The 16,030-nt window shown below is 32.6% G+C and overlaps 3 protein-coding genes across 4 annotated transcripts; 2 read left to right on the forward strand and 1 right to left on the reverse strand.

Annotated features, from left to right (window-relative positions):
- Nucleotides 282-1,795, forward strand: LOC109336040 (mitochondrial zinc maintenance protein 1, mitochondrial). The gene is made up of 2 exons (XM_019572386.1): nt 282-602; nt 1,401-1,795. The coding sequence occupies exons 1-2, from the start codon at nt 359-361 to the stop codon at nt 1,475-1,477; spliced, it is 321 nt and encodes a 106-aa protein (XP_019427931.1). The 5' UTR covers nt 282-358; the 3' UTR covers nt 1,478-1,795.
- On the forward strand, nt 6,714-10,561 carry LOC109336038 (UDP-glucuronic acid decarboxylase 2-like). 2 transcript variants are annotated; one of them, XM_019572383.1, is made up of 7 exons: nt 6,714-6,930; nt 6,987-7,588; nt 8,134-8,281; nt 8,848-9,011; nt 9,104-9,178; nt 9,677-9,769; nt 10,011-10,561. In XM_019572383.1, the coding sequence occupies exons 2-7, from the start codon at nt 6,995-6,997 to the stop codon at nt 10,227-10,229; spliced, it is 1,293 nt and encodes a 430-aa protein (XP_019427928.1). In that variant the 5' UTR covers nt 6,714-6,930; nt 6,987-6,994; the 3' UTR covers nt 10,230-10,561. The 2 variants fall into 2 exon arrangements, with proteins under 2 accessions (XP_019427928.1, XP_019427927.1); XM_019572382.1 differs by lacking the exon at nt 6,714-6,930 and having other exon boundaries at nt 6,938-7,588.
- LOC109336037 (pentatricopeptide repeat-containing protein At2g35130) lies at nt 10,963-15,335 on the reverse strand. The gene is made up of 8 exons (XM_019572381.1): nt 15,209-15,335; nt 14,851-15,035; nt 14,525-14,757; nt 13,853-14,102; nt 13,152-13,297; nt 12,272-12,477; nt 11,733-11,857; nt 10,963-11,649 (listed from the first exon to the last, which is right to left on the reverse strand). The coding sequence occupies exons 1-8, from the start codon at nt 15,298-15,300 to the stop codon at nt 11,066-11,068; spliced, it is 1,821 nt and encodes a 606-aa protein (XP_019427926.1). The 5' UTR covers nt 15,301-15,335; the 3' UTR covers nt 10,963-11,065.

Raw genomic sequence — 16,030 nt, forward strand, 5'->3', positions numbered from 1 at the left:
ATGGATATCTGCGGTCTATGAAAGTGTATCACCCAATGTGTCACTACTTGTTATTGATTTAAATATATTTTTCAACCAATCATAGATAGACATATGTAGTGACACACTTTATGAGGACAATAGATGTGATTCCCAACACGTGTCACTCTTAGTGATTAAACTATTAACATTTTAATCATCCTATAAATTTAATGAGTCTTACGCCACTAGATCGACGTCTTATATGATTATTGTTTAAAGAAATTAAAAGGAAAAATTTGTCTTGAAATGGGCTGGGTAGGGCAAATGGCCCATTTGAGAGGGTAGTGGCAATGTAGTGAAAAAACAGAAACACGACGCAGGAGAGAGAGAGAGAGAGATGGGGAGAGGGGAAGTATTGAGAGCGTATAGGGCACTTTTGAAAGCGACTCGTAAAACATTTGCAGGCGACACTATTATGCTGAAGGGGTCTGCGATTGAGGTTCGTAATAAGTTCGAGGAAAATAAGAACGTTACTTCCGATTCGGAGATCCAGAAGCTTCTCGAAGAGGCTAACGAAGCTTCCCAATTCATCACCACCATGATCGTCCAAGCTCACCTTAATCCCGATGCCGGTAGTTACGGTATATTCTTTCTCTATTCACTGCACTCCACATGTTTAGTAACCCTATACTCGATCAGTCATAAGGCAAACAACTTTATCGTTATGCCGAGTTTCCACTCTATATGTTGATTATTATAACAATCATGTTTTCCAATTGTCTGTCACTACCTGATTTTGCTACCATTCAACATATGGTTATCTCATATCCATATATACCAAGCATGGATATATTTTGCTACCATTTAACATGTTTAAACTTCTTATATGCATCTGTAAAGGATAGTGACTTTCAATCTTATCCCCAGTGTGGGTGAGTGGTTTATTCCACTCCATTATGCTATTCCTTGTCACTTCGAAAGTTTATTCAAAAAGTAGCTATGTCTCCCTACCCTTCGGGTCCCGAGTTGAGTTTTGGAGTCATTTCACAAGTTTACTTCAGGGCTCTCAATAGACCGTAAAGGTAGTTGTGTCCCCCTCCAACCAATTACTGTAGTCGAGTAGCCTTCGCTCCAATGTTGCTTAGGTGAGTTCTCTCCTGTCTAAGGGAAATTCTTCTTCCACTCATCCCCTAACCTTTTAGCCTCGCATGCCCCCTCCAAAGGCTTCAGTCGAATACCCAAAGCTCTACCCAGGATAAAACCTTTCTCTTCTTTCAGTTTTAGTCGCGTCTTTGAACCTCTTCCTTAAGGTCGGAACTACTCATTCCTACTAAAGGAATTCAACAACTAGTGTGTCCTTATAGATTTATTACATTATTCTTGCACTTGTTTAGACTATCACTCCCTTTTCACCTATTATAAAAAACTAATTGCTGCAGTTGTGAAGCCGGATAAAGATCATGCAGGAGCAACACTTGAAATTCCTTCTGAAGAGATTTTACGCAAGTCTGGATAAGAATAGTAGAGAAGAGGTTAGAACCAAGTGTTTCTACTTATTCGTTGTTTTTGTTTTGGAGCAATAAGTAGGATTGACAATGCCTTTTTAGGGAGTGCTTCAAATTTTCTGGTTTAATTCTTTTTTATGGTAGTAGCCTTTTCTCTTCAATACTTGGTTGCCCTTCAAATTTATGTAGGACACATTATAATGCTGACGCTAAGAGTTTTGGTCTACCTATATTTGTTGTATGATTGCATAATATAATTCACCTGTTTTTAAAGATTGTTTAATTACACTGCAGTTGAATACTAGAATTTCAAATTGATTTGTGCAAGAGTTTGGTCCATATAGTTTTTTTTGATTTAGGATTTGCACTTGGTGCCTATAGTTTTGTTCCTTTGCTCTGTATAGTTCATTTGTGTTCAGCCTTTAATAAGTTAAAATTATAGGGGCTGATTCTTTGTGGAAAATCATGTGCAATACTTGAATGAGTAGAAATTACAGGGACTAAAATCCAAGGGTGTGGAAATATAGATATTATAGTGATACGAGCATGAGGAAAAGCATAGGGGTCAATGAAAAAACAGTTATAAGGATATAAAACCCAGATAGATAGGAGAGTGCAAAAAAAATCTTTTTCAAACTATTAAACCTTTCAATGTCACCAATAAGGCAAGGCATTGATCTAGTGCTGCAAGGCCCGCTAGATTCTCAGAAAGACCAAAAAGGTCAAAAATCCGATTCTTGTGAGTGACAATTGTTGGGAGGGACAGTCACAAATCCCAAAATAGATTAGTTCCTTACTCAAGGGTGGGGATACCCTTGATAGTACTAAAAAACCTTTCAATCTTGATCTACAAGAGGCTGGACTATCCAGTAATAATTGGTATATACTACATATACCATAATCTGAAAAACCATTTGTTTTGGAATATAAGGCTGTCCAGGATTTGCATTGAAGAAAGTTAGCGGAGATTCTAACCCATGGTTTTTCTGCATCAAATTCGGTATAACATTTTTTTATAATCAATTATGTATAACAAATAACTTGCTGCTTGGAATATAATACAGTACTGACTCGGAGCTCACAAAAGCCTTTTACAACTTCACAGTTTGACAATAGTGCACACCAATGCCAAGTAATGGTTAGGAGTGTGTATTTTGTAACACCACTAATAGTGTTTATAAGGGAGTCATTTAGAGTATATGATAAAAAAACACAGTACTTTTTTGTGTTTGGTGAGCGAAGTTATTCCAAGAAATATGAATTTCTAAGCTCGTATTTTAGTATAGCTTATGGCTTATATATATAAGCTAGGGGCTTATCTCACTTCACATCTTTCAACTCCAACCAAACACAGTTTTGTACAAGTAGTTAGCTTATCAGTTTTTAGCTCTTAACTTATTCAGCTAACTTCTTAGTTGTGTCAAATGAAAAGATTTTGATTTAGTTCCAAAGGATTGTGCCAAATGGAGTTGATAAATGGTAACTAGAGTATGTAACATTTGGAAGCAACTCAAGTAGAAATTCTGTTTCTAATAGCATTAAGTTAAACCATGTTACCATTTTTATAAGCAATTCTAATTTAGTAATCAACTTCTTATAGCCATTTTCAAAATTGTGTACAAAAGTAGTTAAGTAGAAAGAGACCTCGTAAAATCAAAACCCAACATGATTACTCACGCAACGTCTTCTTTTGTTTTTATTATTACCACCAAAATTTTCTTAGAAGTTTGGCCAATTAGCTTTGAAATGGGTATGTGTGCACGTTCATTGGAGGTAATGACCACTTAACAAGTTTGTTTATCACGTAAAGGGTTTTTGGCCTGAAAATACTCAATTATTGTTCAGGACACTCAGCAGCAAAAGTGATTAAGAATATAAAAGAAAAAGTGTTACTTACCCATACAGCTAAATTTTTGCATGTAGAAGTCATGGTTAAGTGTCTTTCAACAAGGATTACATGTCCCAAAAAATTCACATCTTCATGTCCTAAGCGAGTCACATTATAATAAGTAATAAGAAAAAAATATTTTCTGGTTTTATGATTTTTTTTTAACTTGTTGACACTTGATATGATTTGTACATAATAAAACACTAAATCTTAGACATGTAATCTCCATTCAAATGACTTTAGTGAAGCATAGAACTTTGAAACCACTTCAAGTCCCCCCACTAAATTGGTCTTTGCTCCTCCTTTTAAGCTTCCATAATTATTATTTCTAGTATTATTAGTAAAAAAGAATCATTATCAAGGAAAATAGAAACGATTTCAAATAACTTTAATCACTCATTTTCCTTCAAACAAACGTCAAATGTGAGTTAATACTTAAATATAATAAGTTCGTCCTATGATCCACGTGGGAGAATTGGCCAAATATGGAAAGGTTTAGTTCATTTGAAAAGTTGGTTTATTGGTGGCACCTCGTGGACCTTATGATCCCACTTCAATTACGTTAACCTTGTGAGTAAGTTCAAACCACAAACAAAAATGGGAAAGTTAGTTATCCAAGTTTTGGTTCTAAAATTAGATATAACATCCCCATATAAGTAGTTATGAGAAATTGGATAGTACCTAGTTCCTAATATATTAATAGTGGTTGTGCTAAGTATAATCGTTTTTCTTAAGCAAACAGACAAACACTTTCATTAGGGATTACTACCACTTTGGTAAAAGTCACATTGCCACAACCCACAATCTCAGGATTTGAAGTAGAAATAGGCACATGATTGCCATAAAAATCTAGTGCACTCTCTTACCGAATTTGTAAAAACAAAATTACGTAAATGGGAATTCGGTGTTATATTAGGGAGACAAATCCATATAATATATGAGTCAATATTTCTTTATTATTTTTAGTTTGTTATGATATAGTATAAGAGTGATTTAAACAATATCTCTTTAGAATTGCTGGTGCATTTTGTAACAAAAAATAATGAAGATATGTTGATTTGTATATTATTTGAACTTATCTCCATAATATATCATGTTTTGTTTAACTTAATTGCATTAATCATATTTTTTGTTTAAATGATTACATTTATTTCTCATACAGAGGTGATAGGTGTAACGAAAATATAAAAATTACGGGGTTTGCGTATACGTAGAAAAGTGAGGATGACTTGGGTAATTTTACTAAAACTCGGGTGGTATCGGTCTAAAAGTAATAATCTATTGGAATTTCAATTAAATTTACTGTATTGTTGGTCAATTAAAAAACTCTATTAATGTGAGGTGACACAAATAAATGAGCATACATTATATTAATCATACTTTGTATTATATTATGCATCTTATTGTATAAAAAAATATTATGCATCTCATTGATAAAACCAGATCATATACATTCAGTCCCATCAAATTAGGTCTACTAGGGCAGGTGATATTAACTAAGGATATCTAGAAAAGAAAGAAAAATTCAAAGTAATTAATTGTCACTCCATGAAACTATGGAACTATAGTGACCTAAAACAATAGTATAAACTATTTTGTATAGTGACTCAACTAAAATGATTACGATATATAACCTATAATGTACATTTGGCTTTAAATTTATATTTGAGGACTGGTCAGGGATAAATTAGGGCAACCTTATATTGACTTTTTCCCAATATGTTAAAGTGTCCTTTGCGTTAACCAAACTTTGACCAAATCATAATATATAATATCCAAAATAAATAAATCAACATAATATGCTCATATATTATATATATAATCAATGATATATCCTTCTATAAATTTCAATATATAAAAAGTGATATATTTTACTTATAAAATAATTATTAGTAAAAAATATTATGTTGTGATATATGTAAATTTATCATATATGAATATTTATAAGAGAATATATCGTTTTCCATGTATAATAATAAAATTCAACCTTTTTGAGTGATAAATTACTAATCACATGATTAATTACTTATTTGTCAACTCTTTTATCCTCCTTTTTCATTTTGAAAAGAAATCATCTTTGTCAAAATAACTTTGTTTATCTATCTTAAGCTAATCAAGTACCGCATGTGTAATAATATTAAATTTATAAAGTATCTTAAATTTTATTTAATATATGTTTATCAAATTCTTATTAATGGTATTGAGTTGTGTATACATAATATGTAAATTCTTCATTTCTCTCATGTTAAGAGTAAAAAATATAAATTAAAAGTACAACCCTACTAGTAATAATAGAGAAATAAGCGATGGCTACAAGCCATTCATGTAGGACCGACCATAATAATAATGAAAAGATATTATGTTTGGTTTACAATTCCAATTCCAAAAGTCAAAACGAGCTAGTCCCTCTTCAGAATTTAATAAATTCAGCATTGTGAGACTATTTGAAACCCACCATCCCTTAAAAATCTCATTACCCACAACTTCACCCTGCATTAATTGTGATTCTCATCTTTTTTTTATTTAAAATTCTACACAGTATCTCTTGTAAAGTTTTTTATATTGTTAGTATATTATTTATAATTAATTTGTATTAATTTTATTTGATAGTCAATAATAATTAATATATTAATTGTGAATGATTTACTTACATTATAAAAAATTGTTATACTGCCAATACATATAATATATAAATATTGCATTCTCTTATAAGAATTAAAGAAATCATTCAGTTATTTATAATAAATTACTATCATTTTCTTTATATTATCAACTTCTCCAGCTTCTAGTTTATCCCACTATTACTATTATTATTTTTAATTATACTATTACCAATTTCCCTAACTTCTAGTTTATTCCACTATTATTATTTTTATCTTAATTATAATTGATAATATTATATTTTAATTTTGAAAAATATAATACAATAAGATTGAATTAGACATACATATTTTCCTGAGTTTTAATGAAATTACATAAATTTATATTTTTTTAAACTCACATAAAAACACTCATAATTATATCCATACATCACATTCACTATTTATGTTGGAAAGATAAATTTAATTTTTTAAATAAAATATGATACATTATGAAGACAAATTCAAATAATATAAGAGTCGATGTCTATTAATTATTTTGGTCAGTTAATTGCATCTTCCTGTATTGATAATTATAATATATATATATATAACTAGAATGCTTTGTATAGTTAAAAATAAAAAAATTATTTTATGTAATTTCTGCAAAACTCATGAAATTCGAATGTAGTTTACTCATAAAATAATAACAATGAAGTATTTTATTTATTTTATAAAAAGTAAGAAAGCAAAGGATGGAGTATAAAAATTGAGTAACCTTAAACAGAGCAAGCTTGCACCAAACGATACCTGTTCACTTTTGAATCCAAATAAGGACAGTTCCGTCATTCCAGTATAACCCATTGTCCTTTTATCCTTTACCCTCACACTTTAAATACCCACTCACACACCACCACACCACCACCACCACCACCACCACCCGAATCTGACCACCGTGCCGGAGACTGAATTCTCATCTCCGATCTCATATTCCTCAACCTCACTCACAAAAATCAATCCCATATCATAACAACAACATTGAACGATAATTCCATTCACAAATGGGTTCTGAACTCATATTCAGAGGCCACGAAACCCAACCCATCAACGACGATTACTCACCCAAACACAACAAACAATGGCACTCAGTAACTCGTCCGATTCACTACCTCCTCCGTGAACAGCGTCTCCTCTTCATCCTCATCGGCGTTGCCATAGCCACCGTCTTCTTCCTCCTCATTCCATCAAACTCACCCACCTCAAATTCCTTATACGAACCGCTTCCGATCTCGTACATGGACCACGAATCGAACCAGTGGGACCATAAGCCAAGGCCATTGATTGGTTTTCATTCGGTAGGGAAGGTGCCGTTAGGGATTAAACGCAAAGGGCTTCGAATTGTGGTAACCGGTGGTGCTGGTTTCGTAGGGTCGCATCTAGTGGATCGGTTAATTGCGAGAGGGGATAGTGTAATGGTGGTGGATAATTTCTTCACAGGGAGAAAAGAGAATGTGATGCATCATTTTGGGAATTCCAGATTTGAATTGATTAGACATGATGTTGTTGAACCTATTTTGTTAGAAGTGGATCAGATCTATCATCTTGCATGTCCTGCTTCACCTGTTCATTACAAATTCAATCCGGTTAAGACTATCATATCCTTTATTACTACACTACTATATAATCATCATTTTTATTTTCTAGAGAGTTTTTTTTATGGTTTTTTCTAATCATATGCATACGATTAAAAACATTTCAAATAACAAAACGGGTGTTGGTTCAAATAGTAAATATTTGATGGAAAAATACCCGAGGAGAATTAGCTCTATGTGTATATTCCGACTAGGATAGTATTGACTCCAGTGCAAGGATAACGTGAGAAACCAAAAAAACATTTCAAATACCCAGTAACTAGTTGATTTTATCTATATGAACCTTACCTGTAATAAATTCTGTAATAGGATTGACTTTCTATATTTGCACTGTATAATAATGATGATAGAATGAAGGTGTTGGAACGTTAGTAAGGATAGTAGAGGAGAGAGGAAGATTAATGGCACATAAATTACATTTGAAGCATGGTATTAATTATTTGATATTTTCAAAAATAAAATGCGATATATAGTGATTTTAAGGTAGATAGATTAGGAAAACCTTATTAATTATGGAAGATGGAGTCCTTAATTATATTGGTTTATACAAGACGAATGTGGTTGGTACATTGAACATGCTGGGGCTGGCTAAAAGAGTGGGGGCGAGGTTCTTATTAACCAGTACAAGTGAGGTTTATGGAGATCCTCTGGAACACCCTCAGAAGGAGACTTACTGGGGCAACGTCAATCCCATTGGTTAGTAATTACTCTCTCCTTTCTATTTTACTGAAAATAGCTTAAGGAAAGTAATAATGAAGTATTATTTTTAGTAATGATCACAACCCATCCTCTGAATTCTGATTAGGTGTGTCTGCTTTCCTTTTCTAACAACAAACTTTAGGGTCTGATTTAGGATCCTCTTTATTAATGGAGAGACAAGTGCTTCAAAATATAAAGGAAAATACAATTTTCAATGACATATATATCCTTCGATTATAATAAAATTATACTTTTGATATTCAAAACATGTGTAAAAACATGTATTTGCCTCTCCATAAACAGAAAGGATCCTCCAAGAAAATAAGTGTGTATATGACTTTTTCTTTGTTTTTGTTTTTTGATACTACTTTTCTAAGAGGAGTCCCATTCAAACTTTTCTAATAGTCCTTTGTTAGGTTTGAAACACGTGTAAGGTTTAATCAATCAACCCATGATTTATGGGGAACACTTAACTAAGGGTAACTGTGGTTGGGGTCTAAATGGTTGCATAAAAAAACATAAATGCATTTTCTGATTATTTGATTGAGTGTGGGATGTGACAGGTGTGAGAAGCTGCTACGACGAGGGTAAGCGTACGGCAGAGACATTGGCCATGGATTACCATAGAGGAGCAGGTGTTGAGGTTAGAATTGCTAGAATCTTCAATACCTATGGCCCCAGAATGTGCTTAGATGATGGCCGTGTTGTTAGTAACTTCGTTGCTCAGGTGCATGAATCCCTTCTTTTTTTTTATATGAATTAATGGACAATAACTAGTATTTGTTATTAATCTCTAATTGCTGGCTGCCATTAATGCAGGCTCTAAGGAAAGAACCTTTGACGGTATACGGGGATGGGAAACAGACTAGGAGTTTCCAGTATGTTTCTGATTTGGTAAGCATTTTTCTTTACTTTTATAAAAAAATTAGATATTAGGTATCCCTTCCCTGTTATTATTAAGTCTCCTTGTTATATTGGAATAATAAGTTCTATGTACTGTGTTAAACGTTTATTTGAATTATTTTTTGAAGAGTCAACAATGATTAAACATGAATAATAATGATAGATGATGTATTGGATGTGTATGTTACCTCATACATTTTTTCTCATAATAATAATTATGTCTTGAGCAAGAAATTTAATTATGTTTTTTATCAATTTTTTGAAAAAATATATGTAATCTTTTTTAACATAATTTTCAAATATCTGTGTTATAATTTCTATTTGAGTGTAGAAGTAGAAAAAGAGAAAAAAATGTAGTGGTAAAGTAGAGGGAAACAAAAATTGGGATTTTAGAAAAATAAATTGAAACAAAAATTGGGTCGGAAGACATATTCCCACTTCTTAATTTTTATTGCTGTATTAAGGTGATATTTTTTATTGCTGTTACAGGTGGAGGGTCTAATGCGCCTTATGGAAGGAGAACATGTGGGACCTTTCAACCTTGGAAATCCAGGGGAATTTACCATGCTTGAACTTGCCAAGGTAAATTTGTGTTTTTGCATAATTAATTTTGAATTACTATAGGGGGAAAGTTGAATAAGAAACTAGACTAATAGAGAAGCCTGGCCATCAGACCTTAATAATCATGTTTGTGCACAGAATAGGACGCAATGTATATATTTTTGACAAGAGTGATGTTTCAGTCTCACATGGTAAACCTTATTAATTGAATGTATCAATATTATGTACATTAAGACAAGCTATGTGGTTGATGGTGATGTAGGTGGTCCAAGAAACAATAGACCCAGATGCAAAGATAGAGTATAGGGACAACACAGAGGATGACCCACACAAGAGAAAGCCTGATATTAGTAAGGCCAAGGAGCAACTTGGCTGGGAACCCAAGGTGGACCTTCGCAAGGGTCTCCCTCTAATGGTTTCTGACTTCAGGCAACGCATTTTTGGTGACCACAAAGAAGGTGCTACTGCAACCTTTGCCTAATTATTTCTTGGAGTATGTTATAAAGTGAGAAACTGAAAAGACAGTAGTAGTTCACAGATTACATTAAAAGGGTGTTTCCCATCCCTTAGAGGTGCATTAGTTACAGCAGCTTATGAGCTTTACAGTCCCTTTTGTCCTTTGTTCTTCATCAAGATTGGTAGCTAATCATTCTCAATTCCTGCAATCTATATTCTTTCTACATGTTATTTTGAGATGTAATTGGTATGTGCAAGATGCTACAGTTATTAGCTCTTTCTACATTTTACCTTCACTTTATTTTATCGAACTTCAATTTGATCTTTGATCTTATAGAGTTTGCTATCCTCATGTTTCATTATGTGAATAATAATAATAATAATAATGATGAATATTTTTCTTGTATTACTTATCTTTCAATGAAGTGATATACTTTATGGGCAAAATGAAGTTGCACATGGTTAAACAAATTTTGTTCTTCTGTAGTAGCTACATGGCCAGAATTGACTGTACCTCCAAGTAAAATGCGTTTATAATTTTACATTGATGAGAGGTGTAGCATCCTTGCTCTGCCATTTTCCATCCAAAGCTTAAGATATAAATCTACATGTAAAATGTTCAAAAATGAAAGGACTAAAACTAAAAAAAGAAAATGTTTATGGACTAAAACTAAATTTATCTGCAAAAAAACATTTTTGAACCTAATTTATTTTATTTTTTTACTTACATTGTTGTCATTTGTCAATATATTCTTGTTCGCAAATGTAATTGTAATATGGGTGGGAGAATTATGAAATAAAGTGCATCAATGATTAATGATTCATACAACATTGATTAGTTCCATCTGAATTTCAAACAACTTATACTGCCAAAACAGGCTTCATACCCTTGTGTATTGTTCTAATCACAGTAGTAACTTGCTCAGTCTGATCTTCATTAGAGCATGCTGCAAGGAGTACCTTAACAGTTCCTCCATCTGGGTAACAACCAGCATCAATCATTTCTTCAAATAGTTCTAAGCACCTTACATAAAGCTTTTTCTTTGAATAGGATCCAATGCGTGAAGTCCAAGTCACCACATCAGGTTTTAACCCTTTGCCATGCAACAAATCAAAAAGTTCTTCCATTCTGTCAATGAATCCTGCTTGTCCATACCTGTTTATCAATATATTATATGTACTAATATCAGCTATGTATGATCCTTTTTCCATCACTGTTAGAACCTCTTCCATCTTTTCAAATTGGCCTATCCTTCCATACAAGTTCAGCATGCTGTTCAGAACATAAGTGTCTAGTTTCAGGCCAGCTTTGCATATTTGATTAACAATGTCCTCACATTTACTCACACTACCCATTTTGGAATAGGCAGACAAAAGTACCATGTGTGACTTCATTGTTGGTGTTATTCCCACTCTTTTCATGTCTTCAAAAACAGCTTCAGCATCTGTTTTCATACAAAAGGGTGAGAAAGATAACATGCATAATAGGGTAGTAACAAAATGATAATTTTCCTTGGCAAGTAATTACCATCTTGAAACCCTGCTCTTCCATATGCATCTACCAAGATATTATAAGAGGCTCTATCAGGTTCACATCCCATGTGCTGCATTAATGAAAAAATTTCTGCTGCCCCATAAGGATACCCTGCGCGGCTGTTAGGCGAAGAAAAATCTGTTATTTTTTCATATAAGACCACATGATTTGTAACAGAAAGTACTATTATAGCTAAAGTTATACATTCCACTGTAAAATAAAGGTGGTCTTATGATTTTAGCTATATTAAGATTTGTATCCCTCCTTATAATTGAATGAGAATCTAGAAGGATTTCTTTTTCCTCCCAACAAGGGGCATGAATTGAATCAAGAATTGGACTTTGAAATATCTCTTTCATAAACATTCCTTAAGTTCTATGGCAGAACATATGAAAATATTATGGTTTTGATTATTATCTTATTCATATATACAGTTCCAACAGCCTTTGAAAGACCAAGAGGATACAGAAAACAGCTTAAAGGGTAATATATTCATCAATCAAGAGTAAATTTATACCCTCTTCCATAACAACCTGTAAGATTCCATGAGGGCATTATAGGCATATACATCAGGTTCGATCCCAGCTTCTTGCATCTGTTCAAATACTTCTTCTGCTTTCTCACATAGTCCCTCTCTAGCAAATGCATTCACCAGAGCAGTATATGTGCAAATATTTGGTTTACACTTATGGCTCAACATTTCATTGAACACTTTTAAGGCCATGTAGGATGTACCAGCCTGCATAAAATTCCAGTTTCATAATAAATAACAGAATAAAATGTTATTTGCATATAACCAATGTGAAGTAAAGGCTGAATTATTGTTATGAGTCTATGACTGCATTTTCAAGCACATCACACATTTACTTTCAGGTATCATAATCTGCCAGAGAAGTTTTAGCTGAAGCAGAAATCATTGGTCATGGCTTAGACTCCTTTCTACTACTACTACTACACAAAATAAGTGACACTAAAAAAGAGCAAATATCACATAAATAACATAAACCACAGGGTGATTATAGATTATGATCAAGGAACACAAAATTTACTAAAATAATCCCAAATATGAAATATAAAATTAGTAAAAGTAACATCTTACTGATCATTATAACACTGGATATTTGTGATCTAGGAATACCTATGAATATTACACTTACCCCATAATAGGAAAATAAAACAATCTGATTTTGATCTTAGGCTTTCCCTGCACCATGTTGGCTATAATCAAGGGTCCAAACCTTTGAGGCACAAGACTACCTTCTTCCTAATTAGATCGACTTTCTAGTTCGGTCAAATTCTTTTGTTTTTGCACAATGATGCATAGATTCTTAGTCATGTATCCTCTATTATTGTTGGTTGGGTACTAATTGACTGTATCTCTTAGACAAAAAAAGTGAACCTTAATAAACTCACCTTTCCATATAAATTTATTAGCATGGTATAAGTTTCCTTAGATGGCACGCAACCGTCCCTCTTCATCCTTTGGAAAATCTCTTCTGCTTTGCTATGGTTTCCTCCTTTCATTAATCCATTCATGTAAGCATTGTATACAACTGCACCTGACTTATTCATTCTGATAAATGGTTAGAAATTTTAACAGATCAATTTTCAGTTATCATAAATGGATGCATATCTAAGTTGTCCAAAATAATTGGTTCTTATAAAGTAAAGCCTGCATAAAACCTGATACAGCATACCTAGTCTTATAAATGAAATTACATTTGTTTAGGGAAAAAAAGTATAGCATATTTCCCTTTTCTTATTCTATACATGCTTTTTATTAGTATCTATACTAATTACTAATGTAACTCATCTACAGAAGAGAAAGTAACAGTGTTATGAAAATAAAGTAGATTGACAAAAAAAGACACATGTAAATATTATATATCTGGTCATGGATTGAAAACTATTACTATGTGTTAAGTATTCCAAGTTTCAGTTAGTAGCATTCTGTAAAAATTAATAGTTATAGTGCATATAAGTAGTTAAACTCAATATCTTGACTAGTCCACATATATGTTTCTTTTACTCATCACATGGATAAAGATCTCTCAATCTTTTATCATGTTTATCTTTGGGCATATAAGGGTGAAGAAGTTGATTGAGGAACATACTTGAAGGGAAGCCATAGTTTCGCATTTCGGCGAAGACAGCTTCGGCCTTTTCTAGCAGTCCACACATGCAGTAGGACTTAATAAGAAGGGCATAAGTATCTTCAGTAGGAATGCATTTAGCCCCAACAAGTTGTAGATATGTAGCCTCTGCTTCTTTGTATTGAAACTTTTGCCCAAAAGCATCTATGAGTAGATTATAGCAGATTATATCTGGCTTGAAGGAGCTTCTAAACAGTATCCATCTACATATCTGTACATAGTTTGCTTCTGTTATTCCCAACAACATTAATCCACAAGAAAAACCCATAATAAGATAACTTAGCTAACTCAACTGTAAAATCCTTTGATAAGAGTTGAAGGGGGAATGATTAAGCTTATATATTTTGCTTTTATCATTAAACTTTACAAGAGGAATGATTAAACTTATATCAATAATGAAACTTTACAAGAGGGAAGAGAAGAAAACATTCATTCTTAATATTGTACTAAGTGAATTTGATAGAAGCAGAAAGGTAGATACTGATAAAGCAAGTTGTTAAAAGATTTTCCTTGGAAAGTGCAAAATTACTTATTACAATCTGGTCTCGATAAGAGTTCCATTGAATAATCCTGAAAAAGCAAGACACAAATAAATTGAAGAGGATAAACAGTAGCATAAGTTTTGTCTCTGACCGAAATGATTAAATCCCACTGTTTTGTCATCCGAAGTTGAACAGCCACAGTGAAAATATCATCCCATGTGTCATGAGATGGAGGAAGCATATCAAGTGAACCCCAAATACTCTCATTATCCATAACTTTTTGAACATAATCCAGAATCTTCTTTGCAGTGGGACTCAACACTGGGAAAATTCCATCAACAAACCCAGAACCAAATTTCCATCCTCTTCCTCTCAAAGAACCACCTAGCCAGAGAAAATTTTACACACTTTAAGAACATGATGAAACAAATAATATTTCAATGAACAAGTTTACATAAACTTGTGTTCCAACATTACATCTTTTCCTGGACACTTTCTTGTGATTGAAGTCTCTTAATTTGCCATTTTTGTCAATGTAAACACTGTCTCTTTTGAACTTCTTTAAACTCACACCACTTAAATCATTTGCTTTCCATTCAAATTCATTCATGCAAGCTCTTGGTTCTATAAAGGTATGGCTCAATGTGCATAGAGAATTTAACCTGCAAAGTAACAGTTTTATGTAAGTTTCAGAGGCACTGCAAAATGAAGTTATTAAATGATCATTCATGATATTATATAGGATAAGTGTTCAGTGCAATGCAACGAGACATGTACAAAGATGGGTGAGAAAGCATGGAGACAGAAAATACAACAAAAATGGAAAGGAAGTTACATGAAGGCACTTAGGAGAAGGTCTAGTTTGGATAATGAATGAAAGGAAATGATATAAAGTGTGGATAAATGGAGTATAAAGGAAATGTGCATCAAAAATATCTTAGGAACTCAGGTAACATGTTATCATATATATTTGATTGGTTTGAAACAGAAAAACAAAATCATTTTGTTGCGAATGATTTCCGTCCATTAATTTATTTATATGGTACTAGTGATTTATGTAAAAAATAATAATACATAAGTCAATTAATTAAAATAGGTTTCTTTGGAAGATCCAACGTATATGTTTTTAGAAAATTCAAGATCTCACTTACTTGTATATTACTAAGATCTTTCGTATAAGACTACTAAATATATTTGGGACAGGATCCTCTATCGAATACAATAACACCAAATAATATAAAAAATAAATTTTTATTTTTATTTTACTAATAAAGTAAGACATTTCGATTAGCTTGAGACATAAATATGCACGCTAATTTTAATAGAATATCTTCATCCATATAATTGAGCCCCTTATTCTCACCCTTTGACATAACTGTTGCCACTAGGCTAATCATCATCTAGGACCTAGGAGTGGTGAAAACCCTTCCAAAATAATGATTTATTAATATTTTTATAACCAAAAATGACGATTTTGAGATTCCACGTGCCTTGGGTAATTTTCACTTCTATTTAGGGCACCCATAAACTCTCTCTATTTTTCATTACCTTCAAAGTCTTATTCTATATTGGAAAAATATATTTTTATAAAGTTAATTAAATGAAGAAAAAAAAGTAGAAAGAAAGAAAAAGAATACCCTCCCAATTCCCACCCCAA

The sequence above is a fragment of the Lupinus angustifolius genome, chromosome LG20 (assembly GCF_001865875.1).
Source record: "Lupinus angustifolius cultivar Tanjil chromosome LG20, LupAngTanjil_v1.0, whole genome shotgun sequence".
Taxonomy (NCBI): domain Eukaryota; kingdom Viridiplantae; phylum Streptophyta; class Magnoliopsida; order Fabales; family Fabaceae; genus Lupinus; species Lupinus angustifolius.

Bases quoted from the DNA above. Each gene is read 5' to 3' on its own strand.
- LOC109336038 (XM_019572383.1), top strand. From the start codon at position 6,995: ATGGGTTCTGAACTCATATTCAGAGGCCACGAAACCCAACCCATCAAC. The intron at 9,012-9,103 runs GTGCATGAATCC...CCATTAATGCAG, and splicing joins TTAGTAACTTCGTTGCTCAG to GCTCTAAGGAAAGAACCTTT. The intron at 9,179-9,676 runs GTAAGCATTTTT...TTGCTGTTACAG, and splicing joins TCCAGTATGTTTCTGATTTG to GTGGAGGGTCTAATGCGCCT.
- LOC109336037 (XM_019572381.1), bottom strand. From the start codon at position 15,300: ATGCACATTTCCTTTATACTCCATTTATCCACACTTTATATCATTTCC. The intron at 15,036-15,208 runs GTAACTTCCTTT...GTTACTTTGCAG, and splicing joins CTTCTCCTAAGTGCCTTCAT to GTTAAATTCTCTATGCACAT. The intron at 11,858-12,271 runs GTTGTTATGGAA...TTCGCCTAACAG, and splicing joins GCCCTCATGGAATCTTACAG to CCGCGCAGGGTATCCTTATG.
- LOC109336040 (XM_019572386.1), top strand. From the start codon at position 359: ATGGGGAGAGGGGAAGTATTGAGAGCGTATAGGGCACTTTTGAAAGCG. The intron at 603-1,400 runs GTATATTCTTTC...TAATTGCTGCAG, and splicing joins TCCCGATGCCGGTAGTTACG to TTGTGAAGCCGGATAAAGAT.